The sequence below is a fragment of the Narcine bancroftii genome, chromosome 1 (genome assembly GCF_036971445.1).
Source record: "Narcine bancroftii isolate sNarBan1 chromosome 1, sNarBan1.hap1, whole genome shotgun sequence".
Taxonomy (NCBI): Eukaryota; Metazoa; Chordata; class Chondrichthyes; order Torpediniformes; family Narcinidae; genus Narcine; species Narcine bancroftii.
The window spans coordinates 353,338,179-353,354,253 of NC_091469.1; the positions used below are offsets into that span (position 1 = coordinate 353,338,179).

At 45.2% G+C, this 16,075-nt stretch overlaps 1 protein-coding gene across 5 annotated transcripts in view; it reads left to right on the plus strand.

The window, feature by feature from the left end:
* nek11 (NIMA-related kinase 11) overlaps positions 1 to 16,075 on the plus strand; it is a 395,005-nt gene that overhangs the window by 174,349 nt on the left and 204,581 nt on the right. For all 5 annotated transcript variants that reach the window (XM_069911155.1, XM_069911163.1, XM_069911148.1 and 2 more), the window contains exon 6: positions 1,699 to 1,825. In XM_069911155.1, the coding sequence (XP_069767256.1) occupies positions 1,699 to 1,825 (127 nt within the window). The remainder of the gene's footprint in view (positions 1 to 1,698; positions 1,826 to 16,075) is intronic.

Sequence of the window (16,075 nt, forward strand, 5' to 3'; positions counted from 1 at the left end):
GGAGGGGGTAAAAGTCCACGTCAGCTGCAGGCTCGTTTGTGGCTGACAAGTCCGATGCGGGACAGGCAGACACGGTTGCAGCGGCTGCAGGGGAAAATTGGTTGGTTGGGGTTGGGTGTTGGGTTTTCCTCCTTTGCCTTTTGTCAGTGAGGTGGGCTCTGCGGTCTTCTTCAAAGGAGGTTGCTGCCCGACAAACTGTGAGGCGCCAAGATGCACGGTTTGAGGCGATATCAGCCCACTGGCGGTGGTCAATGTGGCCGGCACCAAGAGATTTCTTTAGGCAGTCCTTGTACCTTTTCTTTGGTGCACCTCTGTCACGGTGGCCAGTGGAGAGCTCGCCATATAACACGATCTTGGGAAGGCGATGGTCCTCCATTCTGGAGACGTGACCCATCCAGCGCAGCTGGATCTTCAGCAGCGTGGACTCGATGCTGTCGACCTCTGCCATCTCGAGTACTTCGACGTTAGGGATGAAAGCGCTCCAATGGATGTTGAGGATGGAGCGGAGACAACGCTGGTGGAAGCGTTCTAGGAGCCGTAGGTGATGCCGGTAGAGGACCCATGATTCGGAGCCGAACAGGAGTGTGGGTATGACAACGGCTCTGTATACGCTTATCTTTGTGAGGTTTTTCAGTTGGTTGTTTTTCCAGACTCTTTTGTGTAGTCTTCCAAAGGCGCTATTTGCCTTGGCGAGTCTGTTGTCTATCTCATTGTCGATCCTTGCATCTGATGAAATGGTGCAGCCGAGATATGTAAACTGGTTGACCGTTTTGAGTTTTGTGTGCCCGATGGAGATGTGGGGGGGCTGGTAGTCATGGTGGGGAGCTAGCTGATGGAGGACCTCAGTTTTCTTCAGGCTGACTTCCAGGCCAAACATTTTGGCAGTTTCCGCAAAGCAATATAGACTAATGAATTGGACGATGTCTGCAGGGTTCAATTACAAATGAAATACAACTCTGAGGCATAGCAAACTGACTTCAAGGAGGTACGGACATGCTGATGGAATGGTTGGACAAGTTACAGATGAAGTTTAATAATGACAAATGCTAGAACATGCCCCATCTGGAGCAGATGATCGTTTATCACTTTAAGTGTGGTCTGCCTTTCTAATCCCTCTTCATCAGTTGTTATCCCATTTAGACTCTTGACTAAATCTTTGCTGAAAATCCAGCAGCAGGCCTCCTCCTTTCAATATCTCAGCCACGTCCTCTGGTACCACAAGTAACTTTCCTTTTTCATATCTGGTTGCATTGTTGTTTTCCAATAAGAGGAAAACAGTTTCCTCTCAAATCTGAAATCAAAGTCATTCTGGCATCTAATTATTTGTTAGTCTGGCACATGAACCCAGCAAAGAAACCAGCAGTTAGTTGAAAGACCTTTGAGAAACAAGGGAAACAAATTAGGTCTTTAAATTGTTTAATGCTCAACTTCAATCTTTATAATTTTAAATCTAGAGTTTACTTGCTTATTTTTTTGTTTCTTTCTTTAAATACAATACACAAAATGCTGAAGAACCTCAGCAGGTCACCAAGCATCTAGAGGAAGCAAAAGGTTATAACCAAAGTTTCGATCCTGAGCCCTTCGTCATTGTTATGTCCCTTTGCTTCCTAGGGATGTTACATGATCTGCTGAGGTTCTCCAGCAATTTTTTACATTGCACTGTAATCACAGTATCTGTATCACTTGCTTTCTTTTAAGGAGACTTTGGTGTATCTCGCCTTCTGATGGGTTCATGCGATCTGGCAACAACATTTACTGGGACACCCTACTATATGAGTCCAGAGGTGCTCAGCCACCAAGGCTATGATTCCAAGTCTGACATATGGTAAGTGGGTAGTCAGTAAGCCCTAATAAATTATTTCCAGGTCTGGCAATTTATGACAAATTCACTTCATTACTTCTCATTTACTTCTATTTTATTAATAATTTCATGAAGATTACTCTGACTATAGAAATTTTGTTTATTTTGTTAATTTGTTCAAATACTGATTGAAGGGCAAGTCTTCTAAATTGGTCGTAGTTCCTGTGCCAACCAATAAAAGAGCAATTTAGCGTAATCTCACTTCCTAGTTCTTACACTAGTCTTGTTTGTGTTCATTTTGGCATTTTATTTAAATTGTGGGAAGTAATTCTACCTTTATAACCTTTCAGGCAGCTCCAATGCCTGACAGCTCCTCTCCCAGTCCCCACCCTGTTGGTGCGTGTGGGATGTCCCCACACCGATCCTGCTGCCCTGCTCTCTCCCCACTCACGAAATCAGTCCACACCCTGTTGGGCAGCTGGCGCGGGCTTCCCCCACACGGTGGGAACTGATTTCAGGAGTGGGGAGAAGGGGGCTGGAGTGGCCGGTGGGGGAGGAGGCTGGAGCGGCTGGCGGGGGAAAAGGATGTTTAGAGCGGCTGGCAGGAGAGAAGGATGTTGGAGCGGCCGGGGTGTCCAGCATCTGTACTCCCCCGCTGGCCGCTCAAGCCCCCATACTCACCCTCCTTCTGCTCCAGCCTCCTCCCCCGCCGGCCACTCCAGCCATGAGTGGGGAGAGAGCGGGCAGCGGGATCAGTGTGGGGATGTCCCCGCACTGACAGCCCACGCTGGCTGTCCCAGCTGACAACCAGCCATCCTGACTTGACAGTCCAAGGGACAGGAGCCAGAATGCACTCAGATGCGCATCCCGGTGCAGCTGTCCTTTCAGGTGGCCAGCGCTGCGCTTTCAACGCTGCCACCTGAACTGCAATTTAAAGGGCCACTTCTGCTTCTTCAGGCGCATTCTTAGCAGAGAATGCACCTGAAAAAGCCTTTTGATTTTCAGATGTATTTCTCATATCCGTTGTCTCGTATCTCTGCCACCATCTGTTTTCCACATTTACACATCTGATAATTCAGTCAGCCTATCTCTCTACATTCCAACTCTATATTCAAGGACAGTGGTTGCCATATGTCCCACAGTTAGAGGAGCTCTAAAATCTTCTCACAACACAGCCCTTAGCCAAACAGACTCAATCCAATTGATGCCCATGATTATAGGTGCACGGCTGTAGGCTGTCATGGAGTAATGCAACACAGAATCAGGCCCTTCAGCCACCATGTCTACACTGACCATAAATTACCTCTCTATATTAATTCCTGATTAACACATGGTCCCATGGCCTACTATATGCCTCAACGATTCCCCCTATCGATTTCTCCATCCAATTATCCCCTTGTCTATTAGTCTGTGCTCCTCCCCCTGCCCTTTCTTTCCTTCTCCCCAGCATTTTTATTCAGACACTGCTTGTTTTTTATTCACACCTTGAAGAAGGGGTCAGGCCCAAAGCATTGGTTCTCTATCTTTACCTCCTATGGATGCTATGAGACCTGCTGAGCTCCTCCAGCATTTCCGTGTTTAACTACAATCACAGCATCTGCACAATTTTGTGTGGCCTAAATGATCTTTTATAAAGTTGTACTAAGTCCTCCCTCCTTGATTCTCTGCCCTGACTAATGAAGGCAAACACCCTTGTAGGTCTTTTTCATCGCCCTATGTGCTTGTGCTGACACCTTCAGCGAATTTTGGGTTTGGACACCCAGGTCCCTCAATATTTGCCTTGGCCACGACAATTCATTGTGGATACCTATTACACTCCCAAAATGCATCAGCTCGCATTTTCTGTGATTAGATTTCTTCTGCTGTTGCCTCAACTATTTAAAATCTGATCAACATTAATTTGTAGTCACAGACCACCCTCAATGCCATCAGTGACACTGTATATTTCATGTCATCTGCAAACTTATTAATTATACATCCTACAATCGTATCCACGTAGATAATGTATTTAGCAATGGTTCCAACACTAAGCCCTATGGTTTATGACAAGTCATAGGATTTCAATCATAAAAACAACCTTCCACTCTCACCATCTCCGATAACCAAACTAATTTATGCTCTATTCTCTGTCATTCTGTGTGATCTCAGTATTTTTCTCTCTCAGAAATATCCTATGTAGTATAGAACATTCTCTGCACTGGGAATCCAAGAGTGTATCTCCACCATGGCTTGGAGAGTTCCTCCTGCATATGTCGGAGGACCAGTTCACTTTGTTTCAATGAAAAATGCTTTTGATATTTTCAGTGCACATTTTCTCCGCAATGACTGCCTTGCAGCACTGTCATTGTGAATGCTCAGTAGTTTAAAGGAAGCCTCCGTTTACAAATATTCAATGAATTCTATTTGACAAACCTGATTCTGTTAATTTAGTCTTTAATTCCAGTGCATGGATAGTGCAACAGCACAATTGTTTCACAAGTGTTCTCCCTTGGAGCCAAAATAATTGGGCACTGTCGTCATAATTAGCACTTTTCTCCTTCAAGGTGTAATATAGTAAAAGCACAATGCTGGAGAAACTCAACAGGTCACAAACACCGTTCTTTATATAGCAAAGATAAAGATGCATAACCTATGTTTTGGGCTTGAGCCCTTCATCAAGGTACGTGTTTTAATTTTTTTACGATAGAGATGGAGGAATTGAGGAATACAATTCTTACACAGGGGACTGGGTGTTGTAACGAGCCCAAAGGACCCCAAAACCCAGCAGCAATAGACATTCACCAAGACAAGTGGCTTTCAAAACAAGAGTTATTTTTAATCAACTTCAAACATGAAAATAAGAATCTATATACTCTATACTTAACTAACCCAAATTAACCCCCTTCTAATTCTAAGCACACGTGTATGTAATGGGTGAATAAATTTAAGAAAAGTTCTTTGGTTCACAGTTGAATCTCACTTCTTCCAAGTTCTCTGGTTGCAGGCAATTCTTATACTGTGCACAGAATTTAACATGTATAAAGTTCACCAGGCCTGGTGCTTGAAAGGTAAATGTTTACCGCTCAGGAAGGTTCTTGTAGGGTTTGCAGAGAGAGATATTTGTTGCTCCAAGATTTCCACAACTGAGCTACCACCACTAGTCACCTCAGGGTCTCGCTGATGAAACTTGCCCCATTAGGGTCTTCTAGATGGTAACCTCTTTCTTCAAGCTATCGCAGAGTTCCATTCCTTCCTCTATTTCAAGAGAAACATCAGACAGATAGTACTTCCAGCCATCTACTGCTTTCGAACTTGTTTTCATCAGTTTCAAACAGTTTTCCTTGGATTGCACTTTTCAGTTACTTGTCAGTGTCCCACACACTGATTGACTGAGCTGTTAACTCAACTCTCTCTCTCTCTTCCAACTCCAAAGACCATGTGACTCATGTCTTGCAAAACCCCCACCTTCCTGAACAAAACAACAGGAGTTCTTTCTTCTGCTCTCATCTGTTGTTAGATTAGGTCTTTGGCTTGGCTTCGCAGATGAAGATTTATGGAGGGGTAAAATGTCCACGTCAGCTGCAGGCTCGTTTGTGGCTGACAAGTCTGATGCGGGACAGGCAGGCAAGGTTGCAGTGGTTGCAGGGGAAAATTGGTTGGTTGGGGTTGGGTGTTGGGTTTTCCTCCTTTGCCTTTTGTAAGTGAGGTGGGCTCTGCGGTCTTCTTCAAAGGAGGTTGCTGCCCGCCAAACTGTGAGGCGCCAAGATGCACGGTTTGAGGCAATATCAGCCCACTGGCGGTGGTCAATGTGGCAGGCACCAAGAGATTTCTTTAAGCAGTCCTTGTACCTCTTCTTTGGTGCACCTCTGACACGATGGCCAGTGGAGAGCTCGCCATATAACACGATCTTGGGAAGGCGATGGTCCTCCATTCTGGAGACGTGACCTACCCAGCGCAGTTGGATCTTCACCAGCGTGGATTCGATGCTGTCGGCCTCTGCCATCTCGAGTACTTCGATGTTGGAGATGAAGTTGCTCCAATGAATGTTGAGGATGGAGCGGAGACAACGCTGGTGGAAGCGTTCTAGGAGCCGTAGGTGATGCCGGTAGAGGACCCATGATTCGGAGCCGAACAGGAGTGTGGGTATGACAACGGCTCTGTATATGCTTATCTTTGTGAGGTTTTTCAGTTGGTTGTTTTTCCAGACTCTTTTGTGTAGTCTTCCAAAGGCGCTATTTGCCTTGGCGAGTCTGTTGTCTATCTCGTTGTCGATCCTTACATCTGATGAAATGGTGCAGCCGAGATAGGTAAACTGGTTGACCGTTTTGAGTTTTGTGTGCCCGATGGTGATGTGGGGGGGCTGGTAGTCATGGTGGGGAGCTGGCTGATGGAGGACCTCAGTTTTCTTCAGGCTGACTTCCACGCCAAACATTTTGGCAGTTTCCGCAAAACAGGACGTCAAGCGCTGAAGAGCTGGCTCTGAATGGGCAACTAAAGCGGCATCATCTGCAAAGAGTAGTTCACGGACAAGTTGCTCTTGTGTCTTGGTGTGAGCTTGCAGGCGCCTCAGATTGAAGAGACTGCCATCCGTGCGGTACCGGATGTAAACAGCGTCTTCATTGTTGAGGTCTTTCATGGCTTGGTTCAGCATCATGCTGAAGAAGATTGAAAAAAGGGTTGGTGCGAGAAGGCAGCCTTGCTTCACGCCATTGTTAATAGAGAAGGGTTCAGAGAGCTCGTTGCTGTATCTGACTCGACCTTGTTGGTTTCGTGCAGTTGGATAACCATGTTGAGGAACTTGGGCATCCAAGGCGCTCTAGTATTTGCCAAAGCCCTTTCCTGCTCACAGTGTCGAAGGTTTGGTGAGGTCAACAAAGGTAATGTAGAGTCCTTTGTTTTGTTCTCTGCACTTTTCTTGGAGCTGTCTGAGGGCAAAGACCATGTCAGTAGTTCCTCTGTCTGCGCGAAAGCCGCACTGTGATTCTGGGAGAACATTCTCGGCGACACTAGGTATTATTCTATTTAGGAGAATCCTAGCGAAGATTTTGCCTGCAATGGAGAGCAGCGTGATTCCCCTGTAGTTTGAGCAGTCTGATTTCTCACCTTTGTTTTTGTACATGGTGATGATGATGGCATCACGAAGGTCCTGAGGCAGTTTTCCTTGGTCCCAGCAAAGCTTGAAAAACTCATGCAGTTTGGCATGCAGAGTTTTGCCGCCAGCCTTCCAGACCTCTGGGGGGGATTCCATCCATACCTGCTGCTTTGCCACTTTTCAGTTGTTCAATTGCCTTGTATGTCTCTTCCCGGGTGAGGACCTTATCCAGCTCTAGCCTTAGGGGCTGTTGAGGGAGCTGGAGCAGGGCGGAATCTTGGACTGAGCGGTTGGCACTGAAAAGAGATTGGAAGTGTTCTGACCATCGGTTGAGGATGGAGATCTTGTCGCTGAGGAGGACTTTGCCATCTGAGCTGCGCAGCGGGCTTTGGACTTGGGGTGAGGGGCCGTACACAGCCTTTAGAGCCTCGTAAAAACCCCTGAAGTCGCCAATGTCCGCGCTGAGCTGGGTTCATTTGGCGAGGCTAGTCCACCACTCATTTTGGATCTCCCGGAGTTTGCGCTGAAGATGGCTGCATGCGCGATGGAAGGCTTGTTTCTTCTCTGGCCAGGACGGCTTTGTAAGGTGAGCCTGGTGGGCAGCTCGCTTCTTTGCCAGCAGCTCCTGAATTTCCTGGCTGTTTTCATTGAACCAGTCCTTGTTTTTCCTGGAGCAGAAGCCCAGTCAGTACCTCTTCAGTGGATTGCAGTATGGTAGTCTTCAGCTGATCCCAGAGGGTTTCAGGGGACGAGTCCATGAGGCGGATTGCATCCTTGAGCTTTGCTTTGAGGTTTGCCTGGAAGTTTCCTCTCACTTCGTCTGACTGCAGGTTTCCAACATTGAACCTCTTTCTGGGGGCTTTACTCTTCCTGGGCTTTGGCTTGAAGTGAAGGTTGAGCTTGCAGCGAACCAGCCGGTGGTCAGTGTGGCATTCCGCGCTGGGCATGACCCTGGTGTGGAGCACATCTCGTTTGTCTCTTTCTCGCACCAGGACGTAGTCCAGGAGGTGCCAGTGTTTGGATCGGGGATGCATCCAGGTAGTCTTCAGGCTGTCCCTCTGCTGAAAAAGGGTGTTTGTAATGACAAGCCGCTGTTCTGCGCAGAGCTCCAACAGGAGGCGCCCATTGTTGTTGCACTTGCCGACACCATGCTTGCCCAGGATTCCTGGCCAGGTTTCTGAGTCTTTGCCGACGCGAGCGTTGAAGTCGCCAAGGATGACAACCTTGTCGGCTGTAGGGGTGCGTTGAATGAGGTTGCGCAGGTCAGTGTAGAACTTGTCCTTTTCTGCTGGTTCCACCTAGAGGGTTGGAGCATAGACACTGATGAGGGTGATGCGGCGCTTGTTTTGAAGGGGGAGTCGCATGGACATGATCCGGTACGAGTGGCCTGTCGGGAGGTTTTCGAGTTTGGAGGTAATGGAGTTCTTGACCATGAAGGCTACACCAGATAGGCGTCGTTCATCCATAGGCTTCCCAGACCAGTAGAGTGTGTAGCCCGCGCCGCGTTCTTGGAGGATGCCTACGTCTGCAAGGCGGACTTCACTTAGAGCGGCTATGTCGATGTCAAGTCTGAGGAGTTCATGTGCAATGAGGGCAGACTGATGTTCAGGTCTGTCGGCCTTGTCTAGCATGGTTCTGATCTTCCAGCATGCTAGCTTGAGTTTGTGAGCATCTTTTGAGGGGGAGGACGTGGAGGGCGAGGACGTGGAGGGCGAGGACGTGGAGGGCGAGGACGTGGAGGGCGAGGACGTGGAGGGCGAGGACGTGGAGGGCGAGGACGTGGAGGGCGAGGACGTGGACCTGTCCTCAAGCCTGCGCAAAGGAGCTTTTAGGTGGAGTGCAGTGCGCGCAGTACTGGCCCCACCCTTTACACCCATGGTTCGTGTGCCGTGGCCAAGCAAGCTGGGACGTGGCAGCGAGGTCCTTGGGTTGTAGCTTTTATATTGGAGTGGCCTTCTCCTATGCAAGTTTCTTACCCGGGCTGGAGGGGCCTGCCTCCCCTCCTAGGTCAGACCATACTGCCTGGACCGGGGCCGAGGCCGCCGCTGCTTTCCCTGTGCCCGGACCGGGGCCTCCTCCTGCCTCACGCGACCGAGGCCGGGGCCTCCGCCTCCCCTTCACTCTTGCCCGGATCGGGGCTGCCGCTTGCCTCACTCGACCGAGGCCAGGGCCGCCGCCTCCCCTTTGCTCTTGCCCGGATCGGGGCCGCTGCCTGCCTCACTCGACCGAGGCCGGGGCCGCCGCCTCCCCTTCGCTCTTGCCCGGATCGGGGCTGCCGCCGCTTACCCTGTGCCCGGACCGGGGTAAACAATCTAGAAATGACCTTTCTGTGAGCACTGCAAAAGGGGTATTGATAGACAGCATGACTCCAGCAAGACAATGGTTAATCATTTTATGACATCAGTTCAATTAACACCTACTTATGAAAGGTGCTTACATTCTCCAGAGATCCTGCAATGTGAATTCTTCAGTCTTTCAAATAAGATCTGTTTTAAAATGAGTGTATGTATGTGAACTACTCTATATCTTATAAATTCTCCCCAAATATTAATATTGTTACAGTGAAGAAGTGTAGTTGAGGTAGTTACGAGAGTTGATAGTGTTGTAAAAAATGACTGTTTGTCTCCTGATATGGAGACAGTTCAAGAAAGGGATGTTGTCAGAGATGTACTGTGAATTTGAGGTTGGGTGAAAGTTGGCAGCGGAGTGAATAAAGTTGGCGAGCTCATCATTGGGTGTATGAGACAGGACCAAAATAGTTGTCAAGGTAGTGGAGGAAAATTTGAGGGCCCTTGCCTGTGTAGGCTTGTAGCATGGATTGCTCCACAAAGCCAACAACAAAGCAGGTATAGCTAGGTCCCATGCACGTATCCATGGCTACTCCTTTGATTTGGAGAAAGTGTGATGAGTCAAAGGAGAAGTTATTGAGGGTGAGAACAAGTTCTACCAGGCGGAGGAGGGTGGAAGGGGACTGGTTCGGTCTGTGGTTAAGAAAGAAATGAGGGGATTTGAGACCTTCTACATGGGGGATGGAGTATAGAGTGATTGGATGTCCATGGTGAAAAATGAGGTGGTCAAGTTCAGGGAATTAGAAGTTATTGAAGTGATCGAGGGCATATGAGGTAAGACAAGTGTAGGTAAGGAAGGACTGGACCAGGAGCACACAGAAACAATGGGTCTACCTGGATAATTGGGTTGAGTATCTTGGTTATGACTGTTTGACCTGCTGAGTTTATCCAGCATTGTGTTTTTACTTTAATCATTGCATCTGGAGATTTTCGTACTTTACACCACTGTAAGGATGTCATATACATTGTTCAAGTGCAATTAAAATATTGTGGCCATTCTGAGAATGTGTAATTTCCTTGAACATGACCCATATCTATATGCCTCACAGCCTTTGACACTTTTAATTTATCCCATTACATTGATGGCATCTATTCAAGTCTGCCACAAAGAAGACCATATCCCCATTCATCTCTATAGGCTTGCTGCCTACCTGCACCTCAGACTTGTGTCCTGTCAAACAGTTTCACATTATTCAATGTCCTTTCTAAGCCTGTTGCTATTTTTAAAATATCCTTGAACATCAGATCCAGGAAGCACACCAAGTGATCCTGCAGGTTATCAACCTATAAAAGTCTGTGAGTTATTCTTTTCAGCTGGTATCTGTTCCTAACAACATACGGTACTCAACTGTCTCTTCTGATCTCTCATAACACATGTCCAATGCATAACTTATGACTATCTCTGAAGCTATTGATTACAAAGTCTTTTCAAAGTTTCTAAAATAAATTCATAAAAGACTGGACAATGGTTGGTAACATTAATAAACTAATTGGTGCTTATGGTAATGCCTTTCTCTCTTCCTACAAATATCCATGTTGCTCACTTTGTTCATCCCCAGGATCTCAATGATACTGTTTTTTCTTCCCCTGTACCTCAAACAGCTCTGACCTATCATTTCATTCCAACTTAACAACATATCTGTACAATTCAATCGATGCCATCACCTAGAGAGCCTTATTAATTACTGCCTTGGTAGTTCTTTATCAGCAAGAATCCAAATTTGCTGCCAGATGTAGGTTCTTCTACATTGCTGTAATGCAACACAAGAAATTAAGTACAGTTTCTAATCAAATACCTGTAATCAAGGTGTGAGAAACAGAAGTACCTTCACAGATTTCGTTCAAGACAAAAATTGAGATCAAAGAACATTTATTGTACAACAGTGCAAAGTTTGGTGCTTCCCCTTACCCTGGGAATACACACACATACTGGGGCTCACCCAACTTTTATACAGTTCATTTCAGTGTTGACGTACCCTCCCCCCCTAACATTCTTTTGCCTCCTGGATTGGTTTGGCATTTGGTAATTCTGTCTGCCTACATGCAGTTTCTGTAAACTTGAAAGACCATGGGGTAACCTGTCTGGGTCCCATCATGTCATTGTCCTTATTCATGAATCTGCCTTTGTCCTTATTCACACATCTCAACCCCCAGGACTTACTAATATTATGCAGAACTTGCTAATTCTGTCTATATAAGACCCTTATTCGATTATACTTGCCAAACCCTTCCTCACACTCTTATCGGAATTCATCCCTACTCAGCACTTACTTAACTTCCTCTAATCTAGTCTAGTATTCCTTATTTAATTCATACTAGCTTTACTTCCTATATTCTATTATCTCTCACAAAGGTGATCAACACTCAAAAACAATAGCAGTGATACAGAAAATAATGTGTTAAAAATGATGCCAAACCTAAATCTTAAAAATATAAACATATAGGCAATGGACAACTATTTCAAAAGGTGGCATCTCACTCTAAATTGGGAATATTTCTTGCAGAAAATCCTTTTGTTCTGTCTTAGAAAGACCAGTTGAATCAAATATCCTGCACAGTTCCCACCAATTCCAGTCCCTCTTGTCACTGTTTTAAAATTAATCAGATTACTTACAATTTGCTCGGGTTCTTCAAATCGTACAGATCTAAATTGTCTTCTCCGATTAAATCATACAAATTTATGGCCTTGTTGTATATAATGGATAGTGTTTTGTAACCTAGTTTCCCTACACAATTTGGCAATGCAACTACAACTTTATTTTCAAATAGTCAGAGCAGAGATCAGATCAGACACTAATTATTGACATGTAATAAAACAGAAATGTAATATTACACAAAATTGCCTTTGTCTGCCATAGGCTGATAAATCAGCAATGACCAGCACCCCTTACAGTTAGTGAGAGAAGCAAAAGAGAGTCCCCTCAAAATCACTGTCCATGAATTCACCTCCAGTGCTCCCACAGCCTCTGAAGCTGCACAAGACTCCTGTTCAGTTCAAACTATTGGGAACTTGAGCCCAGATCCAAACCTCTAACATGAAGAAGAAACTTTCTGTGCCCTTTGGGAGCCCTTTTTGCCCTCAGCATCCTCTCAAAACCTGGTTCTGATAGCTGGATCTCATGATCCAGTCTCCAGCAGACCACAGCCTGGTGTGAGTCCTTTGACCTCAAGTCACCTGCAGCCTTTGTGGGTTCCTCGCCTGCAAGTCACCAATGGCTCACCACATGTGTGTGTCCGTCAGAGGTCTTCACTGGTCCGCCACCATGGCCATCGTCCTTCGGGTCATCTCCTCTGCTTCTCCTTTTCAATGGGGGGTTGTTCTCCCCTTTATCAGTTCCTGTGCCAGTCTGCTGCTCCCCTAGCACTGCTGAACATAACCATCTTGGACCCAGACCCCGCGGTTGAAGGATTTAAAAGAAAATAAAACACCATTGGCTCCTTTAACAGGTCATTTAAGCCCGTATGAAGCTGTTGGCAGTAGGACCCCAAAGGGGAGCACTGTATCTCCACCCTTCACAGGTCCACACCAGTGGCAGTACAGCTGTTACAGCAGCTCTGGAAGTACCACTGTGCTTTTTGTGTCACGATGATTATTCTATGGGCCATTAGAATCCTTAATATATTGTGCAAGATTAGTTAAGGCTTCATTTATTATCTTCTCCAAAAACAAAACATATGACAATGCAGCATTCTATCAGTAATGCACTGAGTTCTGGGTAGATTTTGGTGTTCAAGATTCTGAAGTGAGACTTGAAGCTAACCAGGAGAGGGAGAGGACTAGACACTGAATTATAGGTAACACTTAAACTATCTCATGTATATTAAATTGGTGTTGAACATAGCCAAAAGTTATCAATTTCTCCATTTTGTTTGAAGACATTGCTGTACTATTGCTTTGCAGACAGCATCTTAAAAGTTACCTAATGAGTCTACTCTAAATTTTCCTTTCATGTAGACAGTGATATTTTTTAAATAATGTGATTCATCAGCAATTTCAATTTTGTATTTTCCAGAATTACCTTAAAGTGCACTTTGTTGTGAAGATTGTTTGGAATTACTGTTCGTTGAACTGTCAATGTTAGAACTTTCATAGCATTTTTCAGACTTTTCTAGACAGCAGTAATCCACTTACACTGGCAGATGGAGGGAGTGTGTTATGTCACAGTGTGACATCAATATGTTCAGGTGTGAATTTAATAATTAACAGCAGCTTTGTAATTCCAGGAATGTGATTTCCACGCTGAAAGTATGCAGCTCTTGGATGCATACTGTGAGTGTCCTTACAAAAAGATTGGCTATTAAATTGCAGTTTTCTCACTGGGGTTTTCCTCCATTTCCCCCAACGTGTCCACAATCACTAGTCAATGTCAGAGTTTGTAGGTAAAGCTACAATGGTTTGTTGGGTGTTGCATTCAATTAGTCCAGGTGGAGCTGCTTAACTCGGGCTAATTCTGATTGTGGCTCCAGACAGGATGGGAATTCCATGATGTTGTCCAAGTAGCAATCAAGAAATAGCTATATAAATCCTATATTTATTGAAAACTTGAATTTAAATTTTCCAGGTTCCGTGATGGGATTTGTATCTTGATATCAGTGATCTAGACCTTTACCCAGTACATTAACTATTAGGACATAGGACTCGTGTGCTCAGGATGGAAAGTAAATGCGTATAAGTAGTGTTAGCTTCACTGATTGTTTCACACAATAACCATGCAGAGTGTGTCTCATCAAACACCAGAGTTGCATCTTGTGGATGATGGAAGATCTCTGGGTTGTCAGGCGGTGGATCTCATTAAAAAGTGGAACCGATTCCAGACACTAAATAATGTTCATCTATGCAGTTTTGTTGGGAGGATTTGAAAAAGAGTGGCTCAAAATATTATGAAAATATGTGCTTTACCTCAAGAGGAATAGATTAGTTGAGCAAAAAGTTCTGGTCAGTTAAGTTTCTGTCATTTACCACCATTATATTTGTTCTGAAGATTTGAGGATTGAACTCATCTTTTTTGCCCTGGATTCCTTGGGATCATTAGCTCAGACAATACGAGGGTTGCTAGCTTTTGAGGTGGAGACAGTGACTCTGAACTTCTAATGAAAGAAAGGCATTGACATTCCCATACACCAAATAACTATTCATGATAAAAACTGATTAACATCCTGCATAAAAATATGCTCGATCATAAGCAATCATTGATCTGTTGATCTTAAATGTCCTAGTGTGTTGAGAAAAATATAAAATACAGTAAAATCTCTGGTATCTGGCACCTATGGGAATTGGTAGATCCTGGCTAAGTGAATTTTCTCGTTGCTTGAGATTGCATTTTGGGTGTTTGGTAAACTAATAGTGAGGCGCGCCAATTTTAAACTTCTGTATTTTTTACCTATTTATTTTGTACAATTTTTTTTGCCGGTTGCTTGAGGCTGCCGGTTGCATGAATTCCACATAACAGGGGTGAAGTGTCATTTGATGAAGTAGACAAGGACGATGTGGTCAAACAATAATCATGGCTTTTATTAGCAGAAACTCATGGTACAATAATGAAAGACAATAGGTGCATACACAGTTATACCCAAGGGAATGTCCTTAACAGTAAAGATAATGCACAGCCAATGTTAGTACAGCAAGGCTCGCCAGAGGGGAGACAGGCAGCTTGGCAGACATTCACCACAAGGGGTTTTACTGTATTAAAATTAAAAATAGCTACCATATACAGGGTACCTGCACTGCCAGATGTGTCATAAATCATTTAAAAGAGAATGGCTTGCATTTTGTGCCTTTCTCAATTTCCTCCCAAAACATTGTAGCCAATGTCATAGTTCTGAGGTATAATCATCGTTACAATATATGAAACACAGCCACAGATATGTGCACAGCACGATTCCACCAGCAAAATCAAACATTTCATCTGGATAGGAGTACATTTAAATGCATCTAATTTTAGCATTCTCGTTGAATTTTAAGATAGACTCATTTCACGGATAACCACATATGAATGAGGATTACTTGTTTCTGCTCTATTTTTGTGACTCTGGGTTATCTAATGAGTCTGATGTGGAAACATAGACTCTTCAATAGATGGGACAAGGAGTTTCCTGATGGGGTGGGTGACTGGTTGGGAAGTTCGTCAGATGGTGCTCTCCTTCTCAGTTTCTATTAGTTCAGGCTTGAGGCTCTTTATGACTGCTCTGAATGCTCTTTCTATATTTTATGGTGTTATTAGGCTAGAGGTTCCCAGGAGTTAGTAAGGATGGTACATTTCTTTATGGAAACTGAATCTTCTTGGAGACTCTCCAAGAGGTGGCAACATCTCTCAGCAAGAAGAAGAACTTCAAGAGTCCAGCTAAGGTCGGGAGTAGTGGCCGGACGGTGAACTCCAGCCCTCTCCAGAAAAGTCGGGAAAAACAAAGGAAAACACAAAGGCACAGAAATAAAAGTTACAGAAAAGTGAGTATAAAGGTGGAAAGAAGATGGCGACAAAAAAAGAAAAATCGAAAGCAACGGTAAGAAGAGAGGATGAGAAGACAAAGGAGGAAAAAGGTGAAGGCCTTACCTGTCCGAAGAGGCCCGCTGCGGAGAGAGAAACCCGCTCCCTCAGGTCGGTAAATAATGGACTACAAAAATGGCTCGCAGAGCCGAGTAAAAGTGCGCAACCGCGCATGCGCGAAGAATCGCTCATGCGCGATGCGAATGAAAAAAAACACACCGACGGGAGGGGGGACCAGCTGGGGAGTCGATCTCCACAGCCGGCAATGACAGCTGCAGAACACCTGCAGCAAGAAGAGACCACAGAAGACAATAGAAACAAGAAAGAGGAGGAGGAAAGGGCACCAAAGAAACAACAGATGGCCAACCCA